General features: G+C 51.3%; 11 protein-coding genes across 11 annotated transcripts; 8 read left to right on the top strand and 3 right to left on the bottom strand.

Annotated features, from left to right (window-relative positions):
• The first annotated feature begins 177 nt into the window (after positions 1–177).
• K460DRAFT_369453 (FAD-binding domain-containing protein) lies at positions 178–1,884 on the top strand. The gene has a single exon (XM_040933965.1). The coding sequence runs from the start codon at positions 182–184 to the stop codon at positions 1,700–1,702; it is 1,521 nt and encodes a 506-aa protein (XP_040783980.1). The 5' UTR covers positions 178–181; the 3' UTR covers positions 1,703–1,884.
• Positions 1,885–2,050: 166 nt separating this feature from the next.
• K460DRAFT_397650 (glycoside hydrolase family 43 protein) lies at positions 2,051–4,332 on the top strand. Its single transcript, XM_040936173.1, has 3 exons — positions 2,051–2,171; positions 2,368–2,509; positions 2,561–4,332. Exons 1-3 carry the CDS (start codon positions 2,100–2,102, stop codon positions 3,964–3,966), a joined length of 1,620 nt encoding a protein of 539 aa, XP_040783979.1. The 5' UTR covers positions 2,051–2,099; the 3' UTR covers positions 3,967–4,332.
• Positions 4,333–4,938: 606 nt separating this feature from the next.
• On the top strand, positions 4,939–6,256 carry K460DRAFT_292042 (uncharacterized protein; the record flags this gene model as incomplete). The annotated part of the gene is made up of 2 exons (XM_040929333.1): positions 4,939–5,568; positions 5,633–6,256. 2 exons carry the CDS (start codon positions 4,939–4,941, stop codon positions 6,254–6,256), a joined length of 1,254 nt encoding a protein of 417 aa, XP_040783978.1.
• Positions 6,257–6,801: 545 nt separating this feature from the next.
• On the top strand, positions 6,802–8,421 carry K460DRAFT_419481 (repressible acid phosphatase). Its single transcript, XM_040938017.1, has 3 exons — positions 6,802–7,083; positions 7,149–7,565; positions 7,611–8,421. The coding sequence occupies exons 1-3, from the start codon at positions 6,904–6,906 to the stop codon at positions 8,328–8,330; spliced, it is 1,317 nt and encodes a 438-aa protein (XP_040783977.1). The 5' UTR covers positions 6,802–6,903; the 3' UTR covers positions 8,331–8,421.
• A 95-nt stretch (positions 8,422–8,516) lies between these two features.
• On the top strand, positions 8,517–10,570 carry K460DRAFT_369449 (phytoene desaturase). Its single transcript, XM_040933964.1, has 3 exons — positions 8,517–8,776; positions 8,828–9,361; positions 9,410–10,570. The coding sequence occupies exons 1-3, from the start codon at positions 8,600–8,602 to the stop codon at positions 10,448–10,450; spliced, it is 1,752 nt and encodes a 583-aa protein (XP_040783976.1). The 5' UTR covers positions 8,517–8,599; the 3' UTR covers positions 10,451–10,570.
• A 28-nt stretch (positions 10,571–10,598) lies between these two features.
• On the bottom strand, positions 10,599–12,844 carry K460DRAFT_358168 (carotenoid oxygenase; the record flags this gene model as incomplete). The annotated part of the gene is made up of 3 exons (XM_040932088.1): positions 10,599–12,588; positions 12,651–12,746; positions 12,801–12,844. 3 exons carry the CDS (start codon positions 12,842–12,844, stop codon positions 10,599–10,601), a joined length of 2,130 nt encoding a protein of 709 aa, XP_040783975.1.
• A 553-nt stretch (positions 12,845–13,397) lies between these two features.
• K460DRAFT_292867 (Lycopene beta-cyclase) lies at positions 13,398–15,309 on the top strand (the record flags this gene model as incomplete). Its single annotated transcript, XM_040929377.1, has 4 exons — positions 13,398–13,420; positions 13,481–13,580; positions 13,628–13,995; positions 14,052–15,309. 4 exons carry the CDS (start codon positions 13,398–13,400, stop codon positions 15,307–15,309), a joined length of 1,749 nt encoding a protein of 582 aa, XP_040783974.1.
• Positions 15,310–15,545: 236 nt separating this feature from the next.
• On the top strand, positions 15,546–16,712 carry K460DRAFT_292726 (phosphatidylinositol N-acetylglucosaminyltransferas-like protein subunit C; the record flags this gene model as incomplete). The annotated part of the gene is made up of 3 exons (XM_040929367.1): positions 15,546–15,687; positions 15,738–16,257; positions 16,316–16,712. The coding sequence occupies 3 exons, from the start codon at positions 15,546–15,548 to the stop codon at positions 16,710–16,712; spliced, it is 1,059 nt and encodes a 352-aa protein (XP_040783973.1).
• An 811-nt stretch (positions 16,713–17,523) lies between these two features.
• K460DRAFT_379495 (Annexin) lies at positions 17,524–19,826 on the top strand (the record flags this gene model as incomplete). The annotated part of the gene is made up of 3 exons (XM_040935172.1): positions 17,524–17,705; positions 17,770–19,417; positions 19,473–19,826. 3 exons carry the CDS (start codon positions 17,524–17,526, stop codon positions 19,824–19,826), a joined length of 2,184 nt encoding a protein of 727 aa, XP_040783972.1.
• A 432-nt stretch (positions 19,827–20,258) lies between these two features.
• Positions 20,259–22,606, bottom strand: K460DRAFT_291478 (uncharacterized protein; the record flags this gene model as incomplete). The annotated part of the gene is made up of 2 exons (XM_040929287.1): positions 20,259–21,504; positions 21,660–22,606. The coding sequence occupies 2 exons, from the start codon at positions 22,604–22,606 to the stop codon at positions 20,259–20,261; spliced, it is 2,193 nt and encodes a 730-aa protein (XP_040783971.1).
• A 520-nt stretch (positions 22,607–23,126) lies between these two features.
• Positions 23,127–25,026, bottom strand: K460DRAFT_369443 (thioredoxin-like protein). Its single transcript, XM_040933963.1, has 6 exons — positions 24,973–25,026; positions 24,524–24,904; positions 24,070–24,416; positions 23,892–23,981; positions 23,707–23,827; positions 23,127–23,591 (listed from the first exon to the last, which is right to left on the bottom strand). The coding sequence occupies exons 2-6, from the start codon at positions 24,612–24,614 to the stop codon at positions 23,581–23,583; spliced, it is 660 nt and encodes a 219-aa protein (XP_040783970.1). The 5' UTR covers positions 24,615–24,904; positions 24,973–25,026; the 3' UTR covers positions 23,127–23,580.
• Between the last annotated feature and the right edge of the window lie 237 nt (positions 25,027–25,263).

Raw genomic sequence — 25,263 nt, 5'->3', positions numbered from 1 at the left:
ACTAGTGTAAGTAAAATGATCTTACCTCTTTTGCTTCGTATTGTCTTAACGCGACATTGTGTTCAACGATTCTTGTCACGAATAAGATTCTTGTTCCGCCTCTTCAAGGTGATTGATCTTCCTCATTCTATCTTATCACCAAATTTCCATGCCATCGAGGTTACACGTAAAGAGCTCTGCCATGTCGAAACACTCTGCAGCCTCCAAAGCTCACGCCGATCGAGTAGCCACGATATCTCAAACTGTGAAGTCGTTCTATGATCAGAAAATCCCATTCCGAATTTTCCATGGGTCCTCTAACTCAACCCGTGTGGCGGCTCGGCAACCCATCATCGATATTTCTAAACTGAACCATGTGATCGCCATCGACGCGACTAGGAAGATCGCCTTAGTTGAGCCTGGAATCGCTATGGACGAGCTTGTCAAAAGTCTACTTGCGCATAAACTTTTGCCGGCGGTGGTACCAGAGTTTCCCGGGATAACGGCCGGAGGCGCCTTCGCGGGCACCGCAGCTGAAAGCTCGTCGTTTCGGTACGGCTACTTTGACCAAACCGTCTCCGAAGTTGAAATGATCTTGGGCAATGGGGAGGTTGTGCGAGCTTCCCCAGGTGATAACTCCGACTTGTTCTTTGGTAGTGCGGGCGCAATGGGCACTTTAGGAATCACAACGCAGCTGGAGATACAATTGATTTCGTGCGAAAGGTTTGTCGAGGTGACTTATCGTCCAGTTGCCTCGCAAGATGAAGCATTGCGACACTTTAAGAGAGTCGGAAATGAGGTGGACTTCACAGACGCAATCATGTTCTCAAACCGCCATGGTGTGGTAGTCGAAGGGAAACTTGTGAAAGAAGGGGACAACAAAAGCCCTATTACGAGGTTTACAAGAGCAAGAGACCCGTGGTACTTTACACATGTGCACAAGAAGATCCGGTGCGCCCCCGCTTCAGACGACTATTGCTGTCTGACATGTCATTGGACCAAGAAATCCCGTGTATACCGCCAAGATAACTCAACCATGACTGAACTTGTTCCCGTGGAGGATTATGTGTTCCGCTACGAACGTGGGGTTTTCTGGATGGCAGCGTACGGTTGGGCACCAAATCTTTGGAATCGGTGCACTCGTTTCTTCTTAGACCCTTTGTGGCATACGCGATTTCAATATCGTGTTGTGCATCTCGTAGGTGGCACACCGCACATCATCCAGGACCTTGCCATACCGGAACAGAACGCCGAGGGCTTCTTACAATACTTGCACGACGACTTCAAAATATATCCTCTATGGCTGTGTCCAATCAAGCACGACTCCCGACCTCCGATGCACACGGCCCAAACAAATACTGATCCGACACGGAACCTTGTCAATATTGGAGTTTGGGGTTCTCCTAACTATGGATCGGATTTCTTACGAGCGGAGACATTCGATCAGTTTATCAATTACAACAGGAAGATTGAAGAAAAGGTCGCGGAGGTCGGAGGGTTGAAATGGCTCTACGCATGCAACTATTACCATGAAAGCGAGTTTTGGAAGATATACGACAAGGATGAATACGATCAGTTGCGGCTGAAATGGAAAGCAGAAAGACTACCCAACGTCTGGGAAAAGGTCAAGAGAAGCCAACAGGACTTAAAGCAGGTTACTTTAGATCAAGTTCTCAAAGCTTTTCTATATGCCGGACTAGGGATCGATCGGCTTGGTTCATAGGGACTTGATTGGGAGGTTTCATCTCATTACTCGAAGCGTGCGAAGCTTTTGGTGTTGCGTTGCACGATCCGCATTATCATTTGCAGAGACGTTCATTGTACGTGGTGACAAACTTGACGAGCAACCGTTTATGATCGCTATTGGAAGGAACAGAATCTTATATGAGCAAATGCTGACTGCGTCGTCTATTGTGTGTCTTGTTAAGGAAATGAGTAGTTTTGTTGAATAAGATCTTTCGTTCCTCGTATGAATAGCGCAAGAAGTGACACGGCACCGGCAAATGAACAAGCTTCTCGGCTAAATGCGACTGACTTTTAAACCACGCCTTGCGCAGCCGCATCCTCATCACACGAACTCTCTTTCCGAAATCATCTTGTTCCTCTTATATAAGCCTGCCATGCCATTAGTTCGCAATCCTATCTTACCTGGTTTCAACGCGGACCCGTCGATCGTCCGCGTTGCTGACGACGGTAAAGAATCCTCCATATGGACACTACTAGAACGCACGCTAACGTTTCGCAGTGAGTATTAAAGCTTCTTAAGTCTATCTTAAGCTGGATTTCGCCTGAGCTATGAGGCAATCCTTGGCCTCCTGGTACAATCCCGCCTGCAACAGAGACCATGAATATAATGATATAGGCTGTAGCTAACGCCCTCAAACACAGTACTACATTGCTACATCGACGTTTGAATGGTATCCTGGTGTACAAATACATCATTCTAAGGACCTGGCAAACTGGGATCTAGTGACCAGGCCTCTGAACCGGAAAAGTCAGCTTGACATGCGAGGCAATCCCGACAGTTGCGGTACTTGACCCATGTGATAACTTTTGATTAATTCCTAAATGACACCCTTAGGTGTTTGGGCACCTTGCTTGACATACGACGGTGGTAAATTTTGGTTGGTATACACCGACGTCAAGCGTAAGGACGGCTCTTTCAAAGACACTCCCAACTATATCGTCACCGCCGATCGCATTGAAGGTCCATGGTCCGACCCAATTTACGTCAACTCTTCAGGATTTGATCCATCCCTGTTTCATGACGAAGACGGCAGGAAATGGTTCCTGAACATGCTGCAAGACCACCGCCGGCGCCCCAAGGCTTTTGCGGGTATCAGGCTACAAGAATATGATCCGGCGGCAGAGAAACTGGTGGGTGAGACAAAAACCATCTTCTACGGGACCGACCTGGATCTTGTAGAAGGCCCACATTTGTACAAACGAAATGGGTGGTACTACCTCCTGACTGCTGAAGGCGGGACAGCTTATGAACATGCGTGCACTTTAGCTCGATCACGAAATATTTGGGGTCCATACGAACTCCACCCACAGAAATATATTCTCACATCTAAGGACTCTCCGTTTGCATCTCTGCAAAGAGCGGGTCATGGGGACTTAGTCGACACCCCCGATGGAAAAACATATCTTGTGCATCTTACGGGTCGTCCGATTACACAAGCTCGTCGTTGCGTGCTTGGGCGCGAAACAGCCATACAAGAAGCATACTGGGGTGATGATGATTGGTTGTATATCAAGAATGGTCCTGTTCCCTCTCTTGATGTCGAACTATCAGCAAAGCGCGATGAGAACTCGTACTGGGCCGAGCGATGCTATAAGTTTGACAGCACTGAAGGCCTACATAAGGACTTTCAGTGGCTTCGGACGCCGGAACCCGAACGTATTTTTGCTGTCAAGAATGGTCTCCAACTGACTGGACGCGAATCTATTGGCTCGTGGGTTGAGCAAGCTCTGGTAGCGCGCCGGCAAACACATTTCTCGTATGATGCCGAAACCGTCATCAGCTTTTGTCCAACGGATGAGCGACACTTTGCCGGTCTGACTGCCTACTATTGTCGCTATAACTTTTTCTACCTCACCGTAACGGCAGACGCCAGAGGTCAGCGCGAACTGCTCATCTTGACCTCCGAAGCTTCATGGCCTGAGGGCAGTCTGAAGCTGCCTCTCGCAGACCCAGTTCAGATTCCCAACGAGGGGAAGGTCAAATTGGCTTTGATGATCCGAGGCAGGGAGCTGCAGTTTTGGTACGCTTTAGAGGGAGAGCCATCTCTGAAAGCAATCGGCCCCGTTTATGATGCCTCAATTTTAAGCGACGAATGTGGTGGGCATCAGGCTCATGGCAGCTTCACCGGCGCATTCACAGGTATAGCGGCTTCCGACCTTAACGGCACAGAAAAGAAAGCCTTTTTTGATTACTTCCTATATAGGCCAGTCAAACACGACTCAGATCGCTACGACGTTTAGGTTCACGAGTCCAATATACACATGAAGATAGTGGATCGTTACAAACTTAGCAAGTTCAACCTGGCGAGGATGTAACTGGTAGCAACAAGCTTCTTTGATTCCGATATTTAATTGAGACGCTATAGCCAACAAAGAGTCTATTCTGTTCTGTTCTCTTCGGTCATCGTCAACGGCAAAGCCAAGCGGTCAGTATTCAGGGTAGTATACACGTGTAGAGCGATATTAATGCAGTAATGCAATATGGCCATAGAAACGTGGCTGAGGCATTTGTGATGCGTAGAAAGGTATCAGTTTGACAAGACATCGCTTATAGGTCAGGTGAAATAAGGGGTTGCGACGCTAAGGGTTTCGGTTCTTAGCCCCAGTACCTCCGTCATCTCTTTTATTACATCCATTCGTCGTCGAAAGGACCTAAATACACTTCGTGATGGCTTTGACGTTAATATGTTACTTGGGGACGTCTAGTACGTGGTAGATCACTGCATGCCCAAGACACACCTGGAACCAGGCAGAGCACCCGACGACTTGGCACAACTCGATAGTATCGGTTAATTGTTCTAGAATCGGATTGCCGCTGTCTTTCATACGTCTCTGTCACGACTCCAAACATGGAGACCCCTGCGTCTCAAAATCGTTTCAGCACGTATCTACACAATAACGCCGCGCAGACAAGAGGAGGGCGAAATCATTTAAATCTTGCTGGCTCACATAACAAATCATAACTCAACTTGTTGAATTTTCGCTACGCATATCACCTGCCCTACAGGACCATCTTCGCTCACATTAAGCTACCGCCCTGGTGAAAGCCTTAGACCAGCATAACATTAGTTAAATACTATTTAGCAAACACGTTTGTTCTTTCATTACCGTCGCGAGGAAATGTGGATGCCGAATCGCCCAAATCCCCGAGCCCAACGTACGCCGTCTGTCCATTCTGTCGCCTCTGTTTACTCAACAAACCGACCGAAATCTATGACTTCGTCTCAATCTTGGAAACAGTCAAGAGATTACGACTCGGACCAGTCTTCTGATACTGCTTTGGAGGAAGAGAGTTTAAGTTCTCAGGGCGCACTCGACAGTGGGGTGCCAGCGATGTGGCTGTCGCAGAGTCCACAGCCAGGACCTGCGACGAACCTAATCAATCAGAGACCGGGAAGCGAACTGGACGACGGCCTCGAAGTCACTCTAGCCTCCCTGAATAAACAGTACCAGCGCCAGCAAGGCCCGGCAGTTTACCCAATCGACGACGATGTAACATCTCGCTGCTCCACATTGGACGGTGATGGAGAAGAGTTGAATTACACAGAGAAAAACATCAGGTCAATTTCGGTGGCGAAAGAGGAATCTCTAGACAATGAGCCTGCATCGCCGGGACCTGCTCCGCATATTCCTGGTCCACTGGAGTCTCAGCTTGCTGCCTTGATGACTAAACTCATCTATCTCGAACACAATAACCCTACTGTGTCCATCAAGCCCGACGAGTATCAAGAGGTGCAGGCCCGTCTCAAAGCATTGGAGGAAGAGAAGAAACACTGGTGGAAACGGCATGAAGCGATCTGGGCATTGCGCGATGAAGACGTAGAAAATAATATCAAGATCCGTGTAAGTCTAATTTCGAAATCCTGTTTGTCGTAGTATAGCTGCTTACTCCGTCTGCCTGCTTTAGGGTATGCTTGCAAAATGCCGCCGTGAACTGGAGGCGACCCAAGCTCTCCGTAATGAAGACTTGATCAACGTTCAAATTGTACGAAGCAAGCTTGCAGAAAAGACGAGAGAGCTTGAGCGATCACTGGCACAAACCGGTCGTGCAAGCCCGAACCGAGGAAGACCGGGCAGCTTTTTCGAACGCCGGGACACTTCAGATCTCTTCACTGCCGCCAAAGTTGCAGCCCTTGAGCAACGCGCCCTCGAGTTAGAGAAGCGAAATTCCGATCTTGTTGCGCAACTTGAAGACTCAAGAAGCGGAATGAACGTCGAAGATCTGAACCGATTGACAGCACATGAAGCATGGAAAGACACGGTTGCCGACTTGGAGACAAAACTTAGGGCGAGAGATGCCGAGATGGCGCGATTGCGGCCCAGTTCGTCGGCGGGTATTGCAATGGATTGGTACAGAATAGAAGCACTACTCGAAGAGCATGCAGGCTATCGAGAGGTAGTTGCAGGGAAGTTGCAGGCCCTCAGATCAGAGAAAGAAACGCTACAGAAAGACCTACACGGCAAAGAGAACGAGTGTCAAGCATTGGAGCTCAAGGTACAGATTCTACAAAGAAGGGCGAGCGTCTTGTAAACTTGGGCAAAATAGTTATGGTGTTCGCAAAGCCGAGATGTAGTCGTTGCGATCTCAGAATTGCGTTCCGGATCAAAGGGTATACCACAGGACCATAGTTGTTACTTGATAGGCTCAAGTACTCGCTGTTTCCGAGAAATTGAGAGCTGAGAACTGTTAATCACGATGCCTTTCAAGCCTACTTGCATAAACCGAGCTTCTATACCAAAGTATCACAATATTCCTCAACACTCGAAGCATCATTCTACGAGGCGTGTAGACTGTAACTAATTCGTCAATCGGCTAAAGCGAAGGGAAGACTAGTCTGCTGTCTGTAGTCCATCATCATCATCATCATTAAATTTGCAAGGATGTCGTCAAAAATATCGTTTGGGAGTCTAGGCAGATTTGTGCCTGTTTTGAGCCTGGTCCGAGCTTGCTAAGTGCCCTGTTTCGGCCTCAGCATCGTCATCTCGTCTATAGGTACCCACCCATATATCCATATAGCGCTGCAAACTCCCCGGTTGAAGCCAATCCTGAAGTTGGAATACGCGTTTGGGCCAACTCTGCCTACTTGCCCATGACATCGTGTCCCTTGACGCGTCGCTTTAAAACCGGACAGGCCCGCACGCCTATCCAGGTACGGTCCGTCCCAGCTCTCGTCCGCAATGCACTCTACAGCTCTCCTCTCTCTCGCCTTGGCTAATGCCGCTTGTGCAGCGTCCTCGTTTGATCCCTTGCACCACCTCGCTGGCATAGCTCCCTACTTCGAGGATCCTATCCTCGACCCAAAGCCGCCACAAGGCTGCAATGTCACCCGTGCTGCATATTTAGTCCGACATGCCGCAGTACGTAATAAAGTCCATACGAACTACACGTGAGACATACACTGACCTGGTACACCGACATCTAGATCTACGCCAATGATTTCGACTACGAGGAGTACATCGAGCCTTTCACAGACAAGTTGAAGAATGCGACTGCAGATTGGAGGAGCGCGGGGCCGTTAGCCTTCCTTGCAAGTTGGAAGACGCCAATAACCGACGAGGAGCTGGAAGACCTCACTTCTGTAGGCAGGCTGGAGTCGTATAAACTGGGTGTCGACGTCCGCTTGCGCTACCCACACCTCAAAGACCCAAAGAAGGTCTGGACGTCCACAGCAGAGAGGACTGAGCTCAGCGCGGACTCTTTTATCCAAGGATTGGCGACCAAGAAGAACAACACGGAGCGCGTTTCTGTGCTCGAGAATGCTGCCCGCGGCGCCGACTCCTTGACCCCCTATAAAGGATGCCCCAAATACAGCTCCTCTTTTGGTAGCAAGCAGTCATCAGTACGTATCACGAGTAATTTGCTCGCTCATAGCTGACTTCTCCAGCAATTCAGAGAGACGTATACTAAACCTATAATCGCTCGCCTACATGACTCTGCTCCCAGCTTCAACTTCACCGCCCAAGATGTAGTCGCCATGCAGCAACTGTGCGGATACGAGACTGTCATCCGCGGGTCTTCGCCCTTCTGCTCCCTTGAGCTGTTCTCTCAAAACGACTGGCTTGCCTTCGAATATATGAACGATATCATGTACTTCTACAACACCGGTTATGGCAACCAGATCTCGGGTGTGCTTGGCTTCCCGTGGCTGAACGCTTCGGCTTCGGCTTTGCTATCCAACGACGCCGACCAAGACCTCTTTGTATCGTTTACCCATCGAGAGCTGCCGCCTACAGTGATTGTCGCACTAGGGCTGTTCAACAACTCAGCCTTCTCAGGAGCCAATGACATAAACGCCACTATGCCCCTTACCACGCAGAACCACCAACGCGCTTGGAAGTCTTCTCAGATTCTACCGTTTCTTACGAACATTGCCATCGAAAAAATGACCTGTGACAGTTATGGATACACCACCGACGAGTACATTCGAGTGCTAGTTAATCAGGCATCACACCCGCTGTCCTGCACCGATGGGCCTGGAGAGAGCTGTTCAGTATCGGCATTTCGCAATTTTGTGCAAGAGAGGGGTTCGCTTTTTGGGGGGTTTACGGAACGATGCAAGCCTGACTACACCAATTCTACCGACACACTAAGTCTTTATGCCTAAGTCGCTTTACCAAGCAACAATATATAATTTTAATTATTGCATAGAAGCTCAGGCCTTTGGTTCCATGTTGAAAACGTATGATCTGCTGCGCATTGCAATTCCGTGTTCGCAAAGAAGAAGCATGTCCTCGGCTAGCCGTGCCAACCCAATCAAGGTCGCTCACGTCATGACTATGTGCCGAGCTGGCACGGTCCGACGTGTTCCCTCTCTCTGTACGAAGTAACGAAGCGGATCGCACTCGTGCTACCTCAATAATCACGAACTAGCAAATGATGGGGGTGCGCGTCGCAGACGAAGAGTTGCGCCCTCGGGTCATCATTGTTGGTGCTGGCGTTGGAGGCGTTGCTACTGCAGCGCGGCTCGCCGCAGCGGGATGCACGGTTACCGTGGTAGAGAAGAATGACTTTTCTGGTGGGAGGTGTAGCTTAATACACCGTCGAGGATTCGTAAGCTGACTTCGCTGCATATCTGAAGTGGTAGGACTGACTTCTGTTTAGAGATTCGATCAGGGCCCAAGCCTACTTCTACTTCCTCAACTCTTCCGTGAGACGTTCCAGGAGCTCGGGACCTCGCTCGAAGATGAGGGTGTGAATTTGGTCAAATGTGAACCCAATTACAAGGTCCATTTCCACGATGGCACCTCTTTCAGGCTCTCGACAGACATTGCCGCCATGAAAGGCGAGGTGGAGCGTTTCGAGGGCAAAGATGGGTTTGAGCGGTACCTTGGATTTCTACAAGAGTCACATCGCCATTACGAGCTGTCGGTCACGCACGTGCTAAAGAAGAACTTCTATTCGTTGTTCAGCATGATGCGCCCGGGTTTCTTACGGCATCTGCTCGAACTGCATCCGTTTGAGAGTATCTATAGTCGTGCGAGTAAGTACTTCTGGACGGAGAGATTACGGAGAGTGTTCACGTTTGCGAGTATGTATATGGGTATGAGCCCATTCGATGCTCCAGGGACGTATAGTTTGCTACAATATACGGAGCTGGCTGAGGGCATATGGTATCCTCTCGGCGGATTTCACAAGGTCTGTCGTCTGTATATCTGTGTGTCTCGCTCATGCTTACCTAGCCAGGTCATTGAAGCCCTCATCAATGTTGGCGCGCGCTTGAATGTCGAATACATGTTCGACAGCCCCATATCCGAGATCCAGCTGTCAGGCGACGGCACGCGCGCAACTGGCGTTATATTCAAAGACAAGACAAGGCAACCACTCACCGCAGATGTTGTCATCTGCAACGCAGATTTAGCCTACGCATACAACGAGCTTCTTCCATCGACAAACTTTGCACGATCTCTTCTGAAGCGGCAGGCTTCGTGCTCAAGCATATCCTTTTACTGGGCGCTCGACAGAAAATTCCCCGAGCTCACTGCACACAACATCTTCCTAGCCGAAGATTACAAGGAGAGCTTCGATAGCATTTTTAAGAAACACCAGATACCCGATCAGCCTAGCTTTTATGTCAACGTTCCGTCTCGCCTTGATCCTTCTGCTGCCCCTGAAGGGTGCGATTCCGTCGTTGTCTTAGTGCCTGTTGGACACTTGCATGATTCGACGACAAATTCACACAAGGGTTCTCAGAAGACTGCAGGGGTGACCCAAGACTGGGACACCATGGTTGCCACAGCGCGTAGGACAGTCCTCGGGACGATCGAGACAAGGCTCAACATCTCGCTCGGTCCGCACATCATTGAGGAAGTCATCAACACGCCACCGACTTGGAAGTCTGTGTTCAACCTTGATCGTGGTGCCATTCTCGGCCTGAGCCATTCCTTCTTCAACGTGCTTAGCTTTAGACCGAAAACCAAGCATCGATCTATCAAGGATCTGTACTTCGTAGGCGCGAGCACTCATCCAGGTACGGGAGTGCCTATCGTGCTTGCCGGAGCGAAGTTAGTTAGCGAACAAGTTCTCCGTGCACTACGACAAGAGGGGCGTATTTCGTCGCCTAGAGGGGCTCTAGAGGGAGAGAAATCAAACATAAGCCCATTGGATCGTCTGCAGAAAGAACAGTATCTAAGCTGGCTCCAATGGGCCTTGTTGATCTTGATCATGTCGGCATGTCTTTTGGCTACTTCGAGCATGTGGCATGGGAACAGTATAAACATTTTGTGATCATTAGGTTTGGGATACTTTAGATCTCTGAGAATGATTTGTCGTGTAAATAAACAGCGCTAAGACATATATATTGTATCTCGGGAAATGAAAGAACCTTGATCATGTTTCCACTAACAAGAGTCCAATTGACTAAACACGAGCGAAATCAGCCCAAGCGACTGGTTAGATTCCTTTGCATCCGTGTCCACTTGTTATCAACTTTGTTGTCTGACAATGATCTCAGCGTTTCTACCCCTCGTTGACCTGTTATCTGATCTTCAGTGAACCAATTCCCGTGTAGTCCATACGAAATTCTAGTAGGCAAGTGAATTTTGCAGGTCACGTTTCGCATGGTGCTTGCGTCTAGAACCCACAGCTCGCTCTTTGAGTTGGCTGTACATTCCCCTGCCACGTCTAATTGATCCTCGTTGAAAACGTAGAAGAGCAGATGACCGCTTTCTTCGAGAAAAGCCGGGTCATTGACGGTTAAGCCGGTCTGATTCCCACGGGGAATGAACCTAGCTTCTTGACCATAATGATTAGGCGGAAGTTTGAATGCCTTGATGGGATCGTTAGGGTCCTCTGAAGCAAGGATTTCATCAATGGTGCGATTGTCAACGCAGCCGGTGACTGCTTCCGGCCTGTACCTCTGAGCACGAGCGAGAAGAGCCTTGACGTCCATTCGGACGAGTACATCGATTTTTGTGGCTTTGCCTAAAGCAGCACCAAAGGATTCGACTGAGGTGCTACAGCCGTAAATGTAGCGGGCGTGATCCATGTCGGTAATGGGCGAAACCGTGGGAAATTCAAATGGAATGGATGATAAGGCGAACTGGTGTGTTATGGTATTTGAAGTTGAAAGACATAGGGAGAAGCGGTAGTAGTATAAACGACATTGCTCTTGCTCGTCGTATGACATGGGTACGCTCGAGGGCGTCTTGGACGGTCCTGTGTTTTTGTTGCCGGATACAGACGCCACTAACAAGGGTGAAGTTTCATCCATGGACAGCTTCTCAACGTCTTGGTTTTGCTCTTGTTGATGATATCTTGCAAAGAAGGACATGGGCTTGCTGCGCGTCAGATCCTTACGGGCTGGGTGCGGTGGAGGCACAATATTAGCAGCACTAAATACAAGGGACGCAGAAGTTAGGCGGCAAGCCAACATATTGACAGCTGTCACATTGCCGTAGAGATCCGTCTCGTCCCAAGCATTGGCTGTGTGAAAGATACAACAACCGCTTGTTTCATACCAACGTACCAGTTCGGGATGTCGACGGGGAAAGACGCCGAATCGAGCGGGTCTATTTGGGTCATAGGACACAACGGGCTTGTTTTTCGCCAGATTGAGAGGCGTAAGGGTGAGTGGTAGGTCAAGGATGACAGTATGAAGTCTAGAGACGCCAAAATCGTGCATGAGTTTGCCACCGGAGCATCCAGGGACTGGGGCATTGAGGATTCTTGGTAGCTGCGATTGCGCCTCGTTGGCATGTGAAATCTCTGTCGGGACCAGAGAGTAGTGAACGTAGGGGGGGGCAAAGTTGCAATGGAAGAGAACTAGTTCACCGGTCACCTTATCCACCTTGGGGTGTCCCGTAGTCCATTCTTTCATCCAACTCAACGGTCCTGCTCCACCAAACCCGGGACGCTGCTCTTCGTCACTGTCTCGTGTTTCTTGGAGGGGCGCCTCGCCTTCGGCCCTGTTTCCGTCGTACCAGCCAACAGTCTCTAGGCTAGGTAGCGTAACGCGAATTGGGGGTCCACTCTCGCAAGTTGCCAGTGCTCGTGAATCGTGAAAGATTATATTCGTGTTCGCAACGCTTATTCTCTTGATGGCGTGTCGGGACCCGGGAAGATGGGACAATATAACAATGAGCAGCGTGCGTAGTATTCTCCAGAGTATGAAGAACAAGCTCGACGCGGGGTTGACGAGCGTGGAGATACTAGGTAAAATGGGCGTTTGCAATTCACCATTGTCGGCAGCCGAGAGGTAGACGTCGGTGAGGACAAACTGGTTGACGAAGTTCACGACCGACTGCCGCGGGTCGGTGTGCGAGCGGTGGAACCACACCCCGGAAAGCATGCCGTCGCCATCGAACCAGTGGGCCTCGCGGCCCAGATGCGAGTTGGTCACTGGATTGCCTCCATTCCGAACGTACCTACATGGTGAAGAGAGGAAGTCAGCAGATGCTGTCAGTGTAGTTTGCACGGAGTGTCTTACATGCCGCCATGCAGCTCCTCTGGAATGTCACCGGTCCACGTGACGGGTGTTGGAGGCCATGTCTTGGTGACGGGCGCAAAGTTTCCCGTGAGGTAGCTGAGAGACGTTAGGACGGACCAAGATGTAAAGCTGCAGGAGGCGGAGCCTTACGGGTGCTTTGCTGTTCGCTTGCTGCTGGGGCCCTGAATGGACATGGTGAGTGGGTTCGTCTTGTTGGCTTCATTGGAGAATCAAGAGCGAGGAGCCCATGCGGTGCTCAAGTCAATGGATGGTGTTTGGTGGTTCATTGGGCCGAAGGGGCTCGTAGAAGAGGCGCGTTCTACTGCCAACATTCATGATGCAATCTACCAGGGCGATAGGCTGTAGGGTGGTTGAATGGGTGTTCCCTTGACATGTGCCGCTGATGGCTGATGGCTGGAGCGCAGTGGTGATGTCAGGCCAACGGCTCAAGTGCCCTCACTAAGCCTCGTGCGGCAGGCGCGGCTGCAACTACATGGTTCGCGCCCGCAGCATGCCGTGTCCCCCGTTCACAGCCACCAAACAACGACGCCCACAAGACAACCTAACGAATAACCTCGCTGGCTGGCCATGGCCCCTCTGTTATATCGGCTGCTGCATCGGCTGCTGTACGCGCGCGCCCTCGCTGTGCCTGACCCTGCGTCCCTGCGTTGATTGGGACCCTAGAGTTGAGAAGGTGAATTGCCCCGTCCTCTCAGGTCACTTCGGACTCCAGCCAACGCCATCATTATGGGCTTTGACTATGCGCTTGTGTATGTGTGACACCATGGACTGCCTGCTCGAGACGACTGCGACTGACAGCCCGCGGCTAGTCACCTCAAGTACACCATCCCGCCCGCCGCGCTACTTACTCTGCTGTATCGCCCGCTCTTCACCAAGCTCGATGTCTACAAGATCGCCTTCCTGGTAGCGGTGCGTGAGGATACACGGTTGAACCTGCATTGTGCTGATGGTACCAGATCGCTGTTGTCGCTACCATTCCCTGGGACTCGTATCTCATCCGCACCCGCATCTGGAGTTACCCCAGCTACGTCATTGTTGGTCCCACGCTGCTGGAGATTCCCCTCGAGGAAGTCTTCTTCTTCGTCGTGCAAACATACAACACCTCGCTCCTGTACCTCATTCTCAGCAAACCCACCTTCCAGCCCGTCTATCTGCATGCCGGACCTGACGCGTCACGCGGACAATGGCGGACCAAGAGACTCGCCGGTCAAACTCTCTTACTCGTGGCCATTGCTTGGGGGTGGCGTTGCATCAAAGAGGAAGGACCCGGTACTTATGCCGGCCTGATCATCGTCTGGGCGGGGCCATTTCTGCTGTTGTTATGGTATGGCAGTCCATCGCTATCCACGGCTTGGAAACGTGACACTAATCGATGCGTAGGAGCCTGGCGTATCAGTTCATCCTTGGCCTGCCCTGGACCAACACGGTAGTACCTATCATGCTTCCAACGCTTTACCTTTGGGTCGTCGACACCCTGGCTCTGCGTAGAGGAACGTGGGTCATCACCGCAGGCACAAAATACGGCGTGCACCTGTGGGACGGACTTGAGATTGAAGAAGCCCTCTTCTTCTTCATCACGAACACGCTCATTGTATTTGGCCAGCTGGCGTTTGATAACGCCCTCGCTGTGCTATACACCTTTCCCCACTTGTTCGCAACCCCCCCACGCCTACCCTCACCGGCACTTCTCATGCGCGCTCTTCTCACTCCTTGCTCAAAGTATGACGGTGCCCGCCTCACAGGCCTTAAGGAGGCCGTGCATCGCTTGAAGCGGAAGAGCCGGAGCTTTTATCTTGCATCTTCTACCTTTCCAGCCCTCTTACGCGCCGACTTGCTCCTGCTCTATTCCTTCTGTCGCGTCGCCGATGACTTGGTGGACAATGCTTCTACAGCTCGAGAAGCTCAGGAGTGGATAACTAAGCTGCACAAGTTCCTAGACAATGTGTATAGCGATACTGGGTCCAGCCTTGTCGTGTCTGAGCACGTTCGCAGCCATTTCCCAGCTGACACACAGTCTGCCCTCCTACAACTTCCGGCTGCCAAGCTTTCTCCTCAGCCGTTACGAGACCTGCTGCACGGATTTGAGATGGACCTGGCGTTCAACACTGCGCCTCTGATTGAGACCGACGAGGACCTGCGATTATACTCTGAACGGGTTGCCGGTACGGTGGCTCAAATGTGCATACAGCTCATCTTCCAACTGTATCCGACCAATTTGCCAACGGAAGAGCAACGCAAGATCGTGGCCGCGGGGAACCACATGGGTGTCGCGCTACAATACATCAATATTGCACGGGACATATGCGTAGACGCCCAGATTGGTCGTGTGTACCTTCCCTTGACGTGGCTTTCCGAAGTAGGTTTAAGTTACGACGCAGTATTGAAGCACCCCGACCATGTGCAAATAGAGAGCTTGCGCATGCGTTTGTTAGACAAGGCATTTTCGCTTTATGAAAAGGCCACGGGAGCAATACAAAAACTACCGTCCGAAGCAAGGGGGCCAATACGTGTCGCTGTGGAGAGTTATATGGAGATCGGGAGGACGTTGAGAGAGGACGGCTACGTGGTGAAGGCAGGCCGGGCTACAGTGCCGAGATGGAGGAGGGTCATGGTTGCTTGGAGGACACTAAACAAGTAAATAACCACGTGCAATGCATGGGTACTTTTATCTGCTTGGAACAGATACGGGTGCAGCGCAAGCACTTCCAGGGAGTGTGGTTTCAAGCGCACGGACGTACTGTACATAATAAAGGGCGGAAACAAGCCTGATGATTGGCTTGGCCGCACGTGCAATTCAACCACCATTCCTCCACACTTCATCATGTGCTTGGTAACACATTCTCGGCCTTCTTACCTCGGTTCAACACTCGTATCATGGGCTCAGACCGACTGCTCGATCCCTCAGATGCCCTTCCCAATTCTCTAGGCGTCGGTAGGAAGAGGAATGAGCGGGCGCGCAGTGAAAGCCGCAAGCCAAGAGGCAACTACAGGAAGCTTCTTTGGTTCAAGCAGCCCTGTTAGTCAATACGAAAACCGTCAATAGTAGGGAGCTGCTGATGCGCACAGTTCCCGACAACTACACAGATGAGACGACGTTCCTTGACCATCTCCAGCGGAATCCGCGCCTGCAACCTTATGAATTCTGGTCGCTCATGGCCGATGCGTCTGTCATTGTGCAGCATCTCGCCTCTGTTGCCATATTCTGTTGTTGTTTCGTAGCCATCATCCAGGGTAGAGTGTCACCCGTAGCGGTAGTGGGCTGGGCAAGCCTCTGCACTGTTTCGGCGTGGGCCCTCTGGGACCACTGGATGGGGCAATCGATGTCGTCCTCCTTGGACATACTCCCAGCGCCTACACCTCCACACACTGCAGGCGAGACTTCTACATCGTCTCTCTCGCCACGCACCGAGCAGCGATTGGCAACTGCCAAATCCGCCGTATTGATCTACGCTGCTCTACTTGGGCTCAGTCCAATTCTCAAGTCGCTAACGCGCTCAACAACGAGCGACTCCATTTGGGCTCTTAGTACCTGGCTACTTATGATCAATGTCGCTTTTTTCGACTACAGCGGGGGTTCGGAAGCACAGTATGCCTAATTATTCCATATCCTCCATATCCTCCGTGTCCGCTAATCGAGTTCAAAGTCTACCGGCCTCTATATCGACAAACTCTGCTATGATGGCGTCGGCTGTCCTTGCATCGCGCCTACCCTCCACTACACACGTGTTCTCTCTGACTCTGTTCTCTATTGAAGTTTTTGGCTTGTTTCCAATCTTTCGTCGACAGCTTCGTGCCAGGTCCTCCTGGGGTCATCTTATCCTGACTGTCATGTTGATTTCGACTGCAGGGGGTGGCGTTTTTGTCACATTGACCGGCAGTGGTCGAGGCGCATTCTTGGTGGGCATGATACTAGGAGGCATCGTCACCTTCTTCTGCATGGGTCTCTGCAGCTGGTGGCTTATTGGGTTGCAGAAATATAAGAATGAAATCCATGGCCCTTGGGATCCTGCAAGGCCAATCATTCGGCGGCACTGGGATTGACGCCTTTGTTAGCTTTCTAGAAGAGTCATGGAGTAGGTGAGATGCTGGAGAGGAAGAGTACACTGCGCAATAGATAACTGTGCAATGGAATCTCTCGTCAAACGATTCGTGGGCTCGGCTTAGTTTGTAGTTTTAGCTACTACTTCGTATATCTGACGAAAGAGATCAAGGCTAGTCATCAAACTTTTTTTCGGAAATTGTTCTTCTTCTTCATCATCGTTCTTCTATCTCGAGTTATAAGTTGCCGACTTATTGGCCCCTTCATGATTGAAGATATGATGGAGTGGTGAGTAGTTGGGCCGAAAGCGGCCAAGACCCAACGTTCCCCTACATGCCTAACACAACTATTCGCGATATTTGCGATGGGAACAGGCAGGCACTCTGAGACAACGGACGCTCGAAATGGTCATGTTTTGGGTGATTGTAGAATGCTTTTAAAAAGCTGATGAGAGCAGTGGCTTGTGCTGCGTTGAGCAATAGAGATACGCCCTGTCGCCATGTAGTAGAGCAAGCAACGTTAAACGTTAAGCGACACACTTCTCGCCGGGCTTCTGGGGATTCACGAAGCAAATTGCGCTTGGGTTATTCAAGTTTCGGCCCCCATCGTCAACATGGAGCAGCGAGCCACAGCAGACGCCCACTTGCACAAGTGTCTTTGCGGTACGCCAGCTTCCCGCCATCGCATTTTCCTCGCAGAGGGCTAAAAGGAGCGCCCCAGCCTGCGGAATAGACGTCCAGCCCTCACACCCGCACATGGACTGAAACTGAAAAACCCGACTTCAATCTCCTCCACACCGAACCGATCAGCCCCATGTCCTTGCGTCCAGACGACAAAGCCGGGCGGTCGCGGTCCAAATCGCCTGGACGCGGTCGCGAGCGCGCCCGCTCACGCAGCCATGTTGTGCCAGAGCCTCAGCAGCCATACGGTGCGGCTGATGGCAGGGCTGCAGCCCCGCAGTACGAATTCAGGCAGCCGGGTCAGCTATATGCGACGTGAGTACAACTCTAGAAAGCATCCAACTTCGGCCGTCATAGAGAGCTGAGCCATGGCGACCAGACCAGCGAGCGAGCCCATCACCATGGGCAACTACAGCGACCTCCCGCCAGAGCAACGACCAGGGTACCAACCACAAGCCCCAGGGCCCACCTACGCGCAGACGGGAAACGTCCAGTATGCGCCGACCGCGCAGCAGTTTGCCTACACAGCAGCGCCAGCCTCGCATGCCGCGCCAACTAGGACTCCATCCACAAGGACGCCGGCCACCACGGGGAACTTTCAGTATGCGAATCCGCCCTCGAATATCACTTTCTCCGCGAAGCCCATCGTCGGCACCGCCCAGCCGCCCGCCGTGAGACGCTCCGCCCAGCCAACGAGCCCATCATACCCACCGCCAGTGCAGCCTCAGTATACAGCTATGCCACAGGCTCCCCCGCCGCCTCCTGCTGCCCAGCCCGCCTATCCGCCGCCGCCAATGGGTTTCCATTCCCCCGGTCCAGAACACGACCGCACCCCCTCGCAGTCCGGCACAACGCAGACGCGCGACAACCGAAGGGTGGTGGAGATGGTGCCGGGCGGAGGAGCCAGGTTCAATGCGCCGCCATCGCCTGGCTTGCGTCCCCAAGGTCTCTCTGCTGGTGGAAGCAGACATGAGGGCCTGCGCATGGATAGACTGTCTGTAAGCGAGAACAGGCCAGATCTCCAAAACATTGTGCCAGGAGCCTTCCCCGGGGGCGGGCTTCCACCACCAAGTCCCCTGCTAGAAGCTTACCATGGCACCTATCAGTCAATCAGTCCCATGCCCCAGGCTATGATGCTAGACGACGACCTCGACCATCTGCCACCCCTTGATAGCCTCTCCCCGCGCGCTTCTAGCCAATCCGTCCATGGCCGCCACCGCGCACATTCGACTTCACGGCGATCGCCAAGTCCAATGTCGCGGTCCAAGGTCAAGGACAAGCTAGCCATGGAGGCGTACGGCCGCGGGGAGCGGGGCGCACCAGAGAAAGAGAAACGGAGAGTCAGGATCTACGATGCTACCGAGGACGCTCTTGCGCTCGTGGATGCCATGGCTGCGCGCACCCCAGACGTGGACACGATAATCGAAATCTTGCCAGCATTGTCGCATGACCAGATGCTCGAACTAAGAACAGAATACAAGCGGCACTGCAAGGTCCAGGGCCGCGGCATTAACATTGCCAAACACATCAAGCTGAAAACGTCTGGCAATTTTGGAAAGATCGCCTATGTAACAGCACTCGGCAAGTACGAGGGCGAAGGATATTGGGCGAATTACTGGTACCAATCCAATTCGGCCCGTCGCGAGCTTCTAATCGAGGCCCTCATGGGCCGTCAGAACCACGAGATTCGCGAGATCAAAGAAGCTTTCAGAGACAAACGCTACGGCGACTCCCTCACCCGCTGCATGGATAAGGAGCTCAAGGCTGACAAGTTTCGGAAAGCTGTTTTGATGGCTCTGGAAGGTGAGCGCCAGGAGGAAAGTGACATGTGGCCTATGGAGTACAGAAATCGAGACGTCGACACTCTGTACAAGGCGATGAAAGCAAGGGAGGGTGGCGAAAGCACCATGCTGGGCGTCGTTATCATGCGAAGCGACGTTCACCTGAGAGAAGTCTTGAAGACATATGAGAGGAAATACCAAGGCAACTTTGCTCGGGATGCCCTGAGGAAGAGCAACAACCTTGTGGTGAGTAGCAACCTGTTTTTTTCTCGGTCTACGCTGGTTGACTAATGACAACCAGGGCGAAGTCATCGCACATATTCTGAATGGCGTCATCAATCGCCCTGCGAGAGACGCTATGCTCTTACATCACGCGCTTATGGATCTCATCGAACCAACCCTGGATGGTCCACGCTCTTCTTCCGCGCGGGTATCGTCGCGAGAAGCAGCAGCATCCAGCAAGCATGAACGTCAACAAAGATTCGAATTGCTCATCTCCCGACTGGTACGACTGCATTGGGATCGTCTTCATCTCATCCGGGTCAAGACTGAGTACGAGGAGAAATACGGGCGTGTCGTGGAAGAAGACATAGAAGAGGCTACAAAAGGTGACTTCAGAGAATTTTGCATTGCTCTTTGTCAAGCCAGTAGTTGATCGGCTGTAAGGTAGAAAGCCGTCTACCTCTCCCTTTGCGAATTGGAGTTAGTTGAAGTTTGGAAGTGTTTTTAACTTTCTACGTCCTGGACTTATCGGTCAATCCCACACTGATCTGCAAAGCGAGGAATAAAGCAAATGTTCTACACATCATCCCCACAGATGCTTCCTTGGGCGTAGTTGCATGTGCCAGTTACAAGAAGTGAGGCTGACTGTCTACTTGCAAAGACTGTTCGACGTCTTCATCGACTCTTTGCCTAATACTGGCGTCTGACAACAGTGCCCAAAAAATTAGCGAATCTAGAGCCGGTAGCTCACATCGCTAGACCAAGAGTATGATCCAACCTAATACCAAGTGCTTGCGGTTCCAGGTTTGCCAAGCCTTTGCCTAACAATAGGTTCGCTGGAGTAGACAGATGATGTGCATTAGTCCTAGCGCTGGCGGCTGGAACATGAGGGAAAACGATAGTGAGAGGATTCGACGTCCGAGGGCGGGACGAATGAGAAGATTGCGGGGGAAACTGGGCAGCTCGTTGAGTTAGCTGCTGCACTAGCAGTGGGAACCATTCTCGTATCTCCGGGGCCGTTGGACACGGCCCCACTGGTAATTGTAGACTGATGGAATAGACTAGAGCTCGTATTACAGGGTCGAGCATTTACTATTGGCAAGGTGTTGGCGTAAAATGTCGTAGGCGGGAGTTTAAGTGTGGCCAGGGGATTGATGTGGATTCCGTCACTGGCAACAAAAGCATGTATTGGCGTGTCTCCAGTCACATGGTTAGCCCCATGAGTAGTCGTTGGTGTTGGAGGAATGGTAAACAAGGAGGATGGGTTTGCGTCAGCCCATCGTAGGATGTTTCGATTCAGCGTGATTGGGCTCTCTTCACCATCACCATCTTCGGAGACCGACCAATCGCCCAATAGAGTGGGTAGCGGGTCGGAGAGGTATTGCTCAAGCCCAAAAGACTTAAGGCTCGGATTCGAACTCGTTTGTAAACAGGATGTCGCAGTGGAAGTGAGATTCCTTTTTCCTGGTACTCTTCTAGAATCCACGTTGGGTTGTGGTTCAATTCCTCCCCCGTTGGGTACATAAGCCGCATTGCCCGTGGAATGTAGACGCTCCCAATGCTCTTGTCCGTGGCGCTTACTTGTCCTTTCGTTGATAGTACGTTCCTGCTCCGGCTTCAATTTGTATCCAGCCATTGCGTACTGCTCTGGATATTTGATCCGGAAACGGTCGCGTAAGTCTGTGGGATGACGCGTACTAAAGCCCAGCTCCGTGTCATCGCGCATGGAGTGCCAAACAGTTCCGTACTTCTCAAACCCTTTCAATAGATTCTTATCATCATAGGCACTAAATCTGCGACGTGGTCGACGCGTGCTCTTCATGAAAGGTAGATGTATGCCTAGCTCAGGCAACTTAGCCAACGCGTTAGCGTGGATGAGTCCCTGCTGTTGATCCGCGCTGCGCTGACCCGCCATCATAACATCACTGTAGACACCGTCACAACCGATTGTCGTTGAGTCGTTGGGTATTTGGATTGTCATTGCGGATGTATCGGGATGCTTCTCCGGGTTTGCTTTGCTTTGCTTTGTTTTCCTAAGCTTCAGGCCTTCGCCGGGGCAGCACACTCGGAATCGGTCCTTCACTTTGATAGCAGCACAATTAGCAGAATCCCTAACTTGAGACAAGTGTGAGTGTTGGACGTAGTTGAGCGTTTTCCAAGTACATGTCCTACTAAGGTGGGTGAGAAAGGAACCAGCAAGGCAAGACTTACTATCCAAAGTTAGCAGAGGATTTCTTGAGCTATATGTGTTTAGAGGGTGCAATACCAATCAACTGCTGTTCGCCCTTTAAATTCGAACTCAGGGTCTTGCAATATCTTCTTCCAGTTACCGATTCCAAATCTACTGACGCCGACAAGTAAATCTTTGGTCTCTTGTTCTGACCACCATTTCCGCTTTCTGGCACGTTTGCTTTGGCTACTGGCTTCAGCCAACGGTCCTCTGTTTCTTAGTTTGTTGGTCTTTTCCAGGTCCAATGCTAATGTGGGAGGCATGAGTTTAGTTGCCGCATGCTGTTCCCCGGTGCTCTCTTCTTTCCGAGCCTCTCTGCTCATTCCTATTACACCAATTCCAGGATCTACATGTTCATCGTCCACTTTGCTTCGTGTCTCTTCAGCGTATATATCCAAACCAACCCCTTCTCCGGGATTACTCACGAATGCATTCTTTTCACCGGTGATGGGCGGGAAAAGTCTGCCTTCGGGTGGTAGCGGAGGTGGCTGGTGTAAGCCTTGTAGCAACGGTGGTATCCTGGGCCTTTTCGCTGTTCTTCTTGGCAGTTGCGGTAGCTCCGGGAGCTTGATCACTGGGTTTTCGCAGCCTCCTAGCGCAGTCTGAATGCAATGCTGTTCCCGTTTCCTTCGTTTGTTCACCTGTTCCGAGTCGTCTAGTAAGTGATCATGTCTACCGACGAAAGGTGTAGTTGGTGACGTAGGTTGTGGAGTGTGTAGCATCGGCGCCTCATTATTCAAGACTTGTGCTATTGGGGCGCCTGGTTTTGGTCGAGCCAAGGAGATGTGACCTTGAATTTGTGGTTTTGCATTATAGTCGCTGGAGAAGGTGCTTGCCACCATAAGCGCATCTTCGCCAGCAGACGTTGGCTCGGCTGGGCGCGATTCTCGTGTGCTAGACGAGGGTGCCACTAGAGACATCGGATCATGGGAAGTTCTCCTCTGGCATGAGATGCCTAATAGCGTGGCTATCCGGGGCTCCATTATATTGGGGTTCTGGTTATCGAGGAGTCCTTCTAGCGGCCTGCTGATGATGTTAGGCCGCCAAGGTACGCTAGCACAGGTGAAGCGATATATCCGGTTCTCCTCCCGAGAACTGATACAAACACACCGTTGCGCTAATAGATGTAGAGTGAATAATAGAGTTCTTAAAAGTATAGATCCCTGAGTCGTATCGATACCATATGTATTTCTCAAATAACATCGCGAAAGGTTCTGATCGGTGTTGTTGCCTGGAAAGCCTCTCAACTTACGGATGTGGAGGCAATCAAATTTTGCTTACCCTACGATGTCGGCGCCAATGGCTTTATAAAGTGCGACTACTGTATAGTATTTGCGCAATAAACAGATTGGCTCTTTCATAGTCCATCGTATGCAAGTCAATTAAACACAACTAGGGCGTAAGCGCTTTGAAAATCCTCTTAACCACGGATCGCATCAGACTCATTAGTAGTTATCGACAGCCGAAGGTTAATGATAGTTAGTACTAATTAGGAAAACGATATTGAGGTCTAATATTATAGTTAACTGTTAACTTGGCCTACCCTAGAGATTCTACGTAATTACAAATATCTCTGCACTCAAAGTACAACCTTACAGACTAACAACAGCTCAACTAGGGCGCAGACGATGATCACATCTTTTGTGGGTAACTCGATGTTCTTCATCAACTTCACATGAATGTGCAAATCTTGATGATATGGACTGTAGTAAGCTACAATAAGGCCAGGAATGGCTGACGATAAGGGTTGCAAAACATGTCCAGCGCTGCTCGAAATGGTCCTCGACGATTCTTGTTGAAGAGCAAAATTAACCCAGGTCTTTACTAGCGCCAAAGCAATGCCAAAATGCAAACAAAAGCCACCACAAGCGCCACCGCCACCGCAACAGCGATGACAAAAGCATGCATGCTAACACGGCAAGATCAAACCAGCCACCTCACGAATGCGATTGCCCGATCACGACGTTCCTACAACAGCCACAAATCAGCACAGCACAGTGACAACAAGTCCCGGACACAATGCACCACCAGGAGTGGACACAACGCGCATGCCGAGAGAGGGAGAGGGAAAAAAAGAGCGTACCGTTTGTCTTGGCTACATCCGACATGTTGGTGTCGGGGTGGATCTTGTCGAGGTAAGCCTTGTTGCCCGCGGGCGTGGCTTTGATGGTGTCATCGCCTGGGCTCCAGTTTGCAGGGCAGACCTGAACAGTTTGATTAGCACGTGATATAAAACGGGCGTGGTGGGATTTAGGGAGATAGACGTACCTCGCCGTACTTGTCAGTGAACTGGAAAGCGTCGATTAGACGGAGAGTTTCGTCTACGCTACGGCCAACAGGGAGGTCGTTGATTGTGATCTGTTCGCATGTCAGCTCTAGCCTAAACTCACCACTGACTTTCCCTTTCCCATCCTTCCCCTCCCAAGTCAAGAATGAATGCACATACCTGGCGAATCGTTCCCTGGGGATCAATCAAAAACAGCCCACGCAGCGCAATACCCTCCTCCTCAATCAGCACGCCGTAGTCCTTGCTGACACTGTGGTTCTTGTCGCTCAGCAGCGGAATGTTGATTTTACCCAGGCCACCGTCCTTCTTGCTGGCGTTGGTCCATGCGAGCAGGCTGTACTCACTGTCCGTGCTGGCGAAGACGACGCGGGCGCCGCGCGCAGCGAAGTCGGCGGCCCGGTCGCTGAATGCAATGATTTCCGTTGGGCACACAAAGGTCCAGGCCATGGGGACGAAGCCTAGGACCAGCCATTGCTTGTTGGAGGTGTAGTCCGTTAGGCTGAGGTCTGGGGAGGCATGGGTTAGTTTGAATTGTTGTGAATTTGAGAATGAATGGGAGAGCTGAGTTGAGCTTCAAGACCGGGTGATGGGAAATATTAATATCGGGACGCACCTTCAAATGTGCCATCGACGACTGCGGTGCCTGCAAATGGTGGTGCAGGTCTCTGGACACGCGCCTTGGGTGCGTACGCAGGGAAAGCCATGGCGAAAGTTTGTGATTAGGTTTCGGTAGGTAATACCACGCAGTTTGGGGGTCCAGTCAAAAGCGCAAGTCTGGTAGGACTTGATATGGTTCGCAGAGCTTCGATATCAAGGTTGCACAACGGCGGTATGTGTCCGGCGTGACGTGGGGGTCTAGACAGCGCACGAGGCGGACGGGGACGAATCGATTGGACGAGTGGAGTATACGGTGTGTGTAAAATAAGAATCAAGATAATGTGTAGCAAAGTGGAATTTAGAGTCAAGTTATCAGCAGACAAATTGCGACACGCGTCTGCATTAGGATTAGCCAAAGAAAACGTCAAGGGCAAAGTGGACAAGCGTTCCAGAATATGCACCTACCTTGGACACACTTGCACGTTTGGTATAAGCCTCGGAGGTTCGAACTGGTCTGGCAAGCCTTCGGAGAGCCGCAGGCGCTCGAAGCTATAAAAGCCTTCCTTCACCGGGCCGTGGTCGTCTGGCATGGCGCGAGAATTTCCGTCATCGGCGCCGTTCGGCAACGCGGCCGGTCGAGGCTGGTCTGCTTACAGACGCAATCAGACAATCAGATCGATCTCAGAGCTGGGTCGACTTTTTTGCTACTCCACCAGACTAATCTAATCCATCAACGCTACTCTTATCGAACAACGT

The sequence above is a fragment of the Cucurbitaria berberidis genome (assembly GCF_010015615.1).
Source record: "Cucurbitaria berberidis CBS 394.84 unplaced genomic scaffold K460scaffold_5, whole genome shotgun sequence".
In the NCBI taxonomy this organism is placed as follows: Eukaryota; Fungi; Ascomycota; class Dothideomycetes; order Pleosporales; family Cucurbitariaceae; genus Cucurbitaria; species Cucurbitaria berberidis.
The sequence above is the reverse complement of the archived record's forward strand: the minus strand, read 5'-3'. Positions and strand labels throughout refer to the sequence as shown.

Bases quoted from the DNA above. Each gene is read 5' to 3' on its own strand.
- K460DRAFT_397650 (XM_040936173.1), top strand. From the start codon at position 2,100: ATGCCATTAGTTCGCAATCCTATCTTACCTGGTTTCAACGCGGACCCG. The intron at 2,172-2,367 runs GGTAAAGAATCC...CCTCAAACACAG, and splicing joins TCGTCCGCGTTGCTGACGAC to TACTACATTGCTACATCGAC. The intron at 2,510-2,560 runs GTACTTGACCCA...TGACACCCTTAG, and splicing joins AGGCAATCCCGACAGTTGCG to GTGTTTGGGCACCTTGCTTG.
- K460DRAFT_369443 (XM_040933963.1), bottom strand. From the start codon at position 24,614: ATGGCTTTCCCTGCGTACGCACCCAAGGCGCGTGTCCAGAGACCTGCA. The intron at 23,982-24,069 runs GTATGTGCATTC...ACATGCGAACAG, and splicing joins CCCAGGGAACGATTCGCCAG to ATCACAATCAACGACCTCCC. The intron at 23,828-23,891 runs GTACGTCTATCT...CAAACTGTTCAG, and splicing joins TCACTGACAAGTACGGCGAG to GTCTGCCCTGCAAACTGGAG.
- K460DRAFT_369453 (XM_040933965.1), top strand. From the start codon at position 182: ATGTCGAAACACTCTGCAGCCTCCAAAGCTCACGCCGATCGAGTAGCC.
- K460DRAFT_369449 (XM_040933964.1), top strand. From the start codon at position 8,600: ATGATGGGGGTGCGCGTCGCAGACGAAGAGTTGCGCCCTCGGGTCATC. The intron at 8,777-8,827 runs GTAAGCTGACTT...ACTTCTGTTTAG, and splicing joins TAATACACCGTCGAGGATTC to AGATTCGATCAGGGCCCAAG. The intron at 9,362-9,409 runs GTCTGTCGTCTG...TTACCTAGCCAG, and splicing joins CTCTCGGCGGATTTCACAAG to GTCATTGAAGCCCTCATCAA.
- K460DRAFT_419481 (XM_040938017.1), top strand. From the start codon at position 6,904: ATGCACTCTACAGCTCTCCTCTCTCTCGCCTTGGCTAATGCCGCTTGT. The intron at 7,084-7,148 runs GTACGTAATAAA...ACCGACATCTAG, and splicing joins ATTTAGTCCGACATGCCGCA to ATCTACGCCAATGATTTCGA. The intron at 7,566-7,610 runs GTACGTATCACG...TGACTTCTCCAG, and splicing joins TTGGTAGCAAGCAGTCATCA to CAATTCAGAGAGACGTATAC.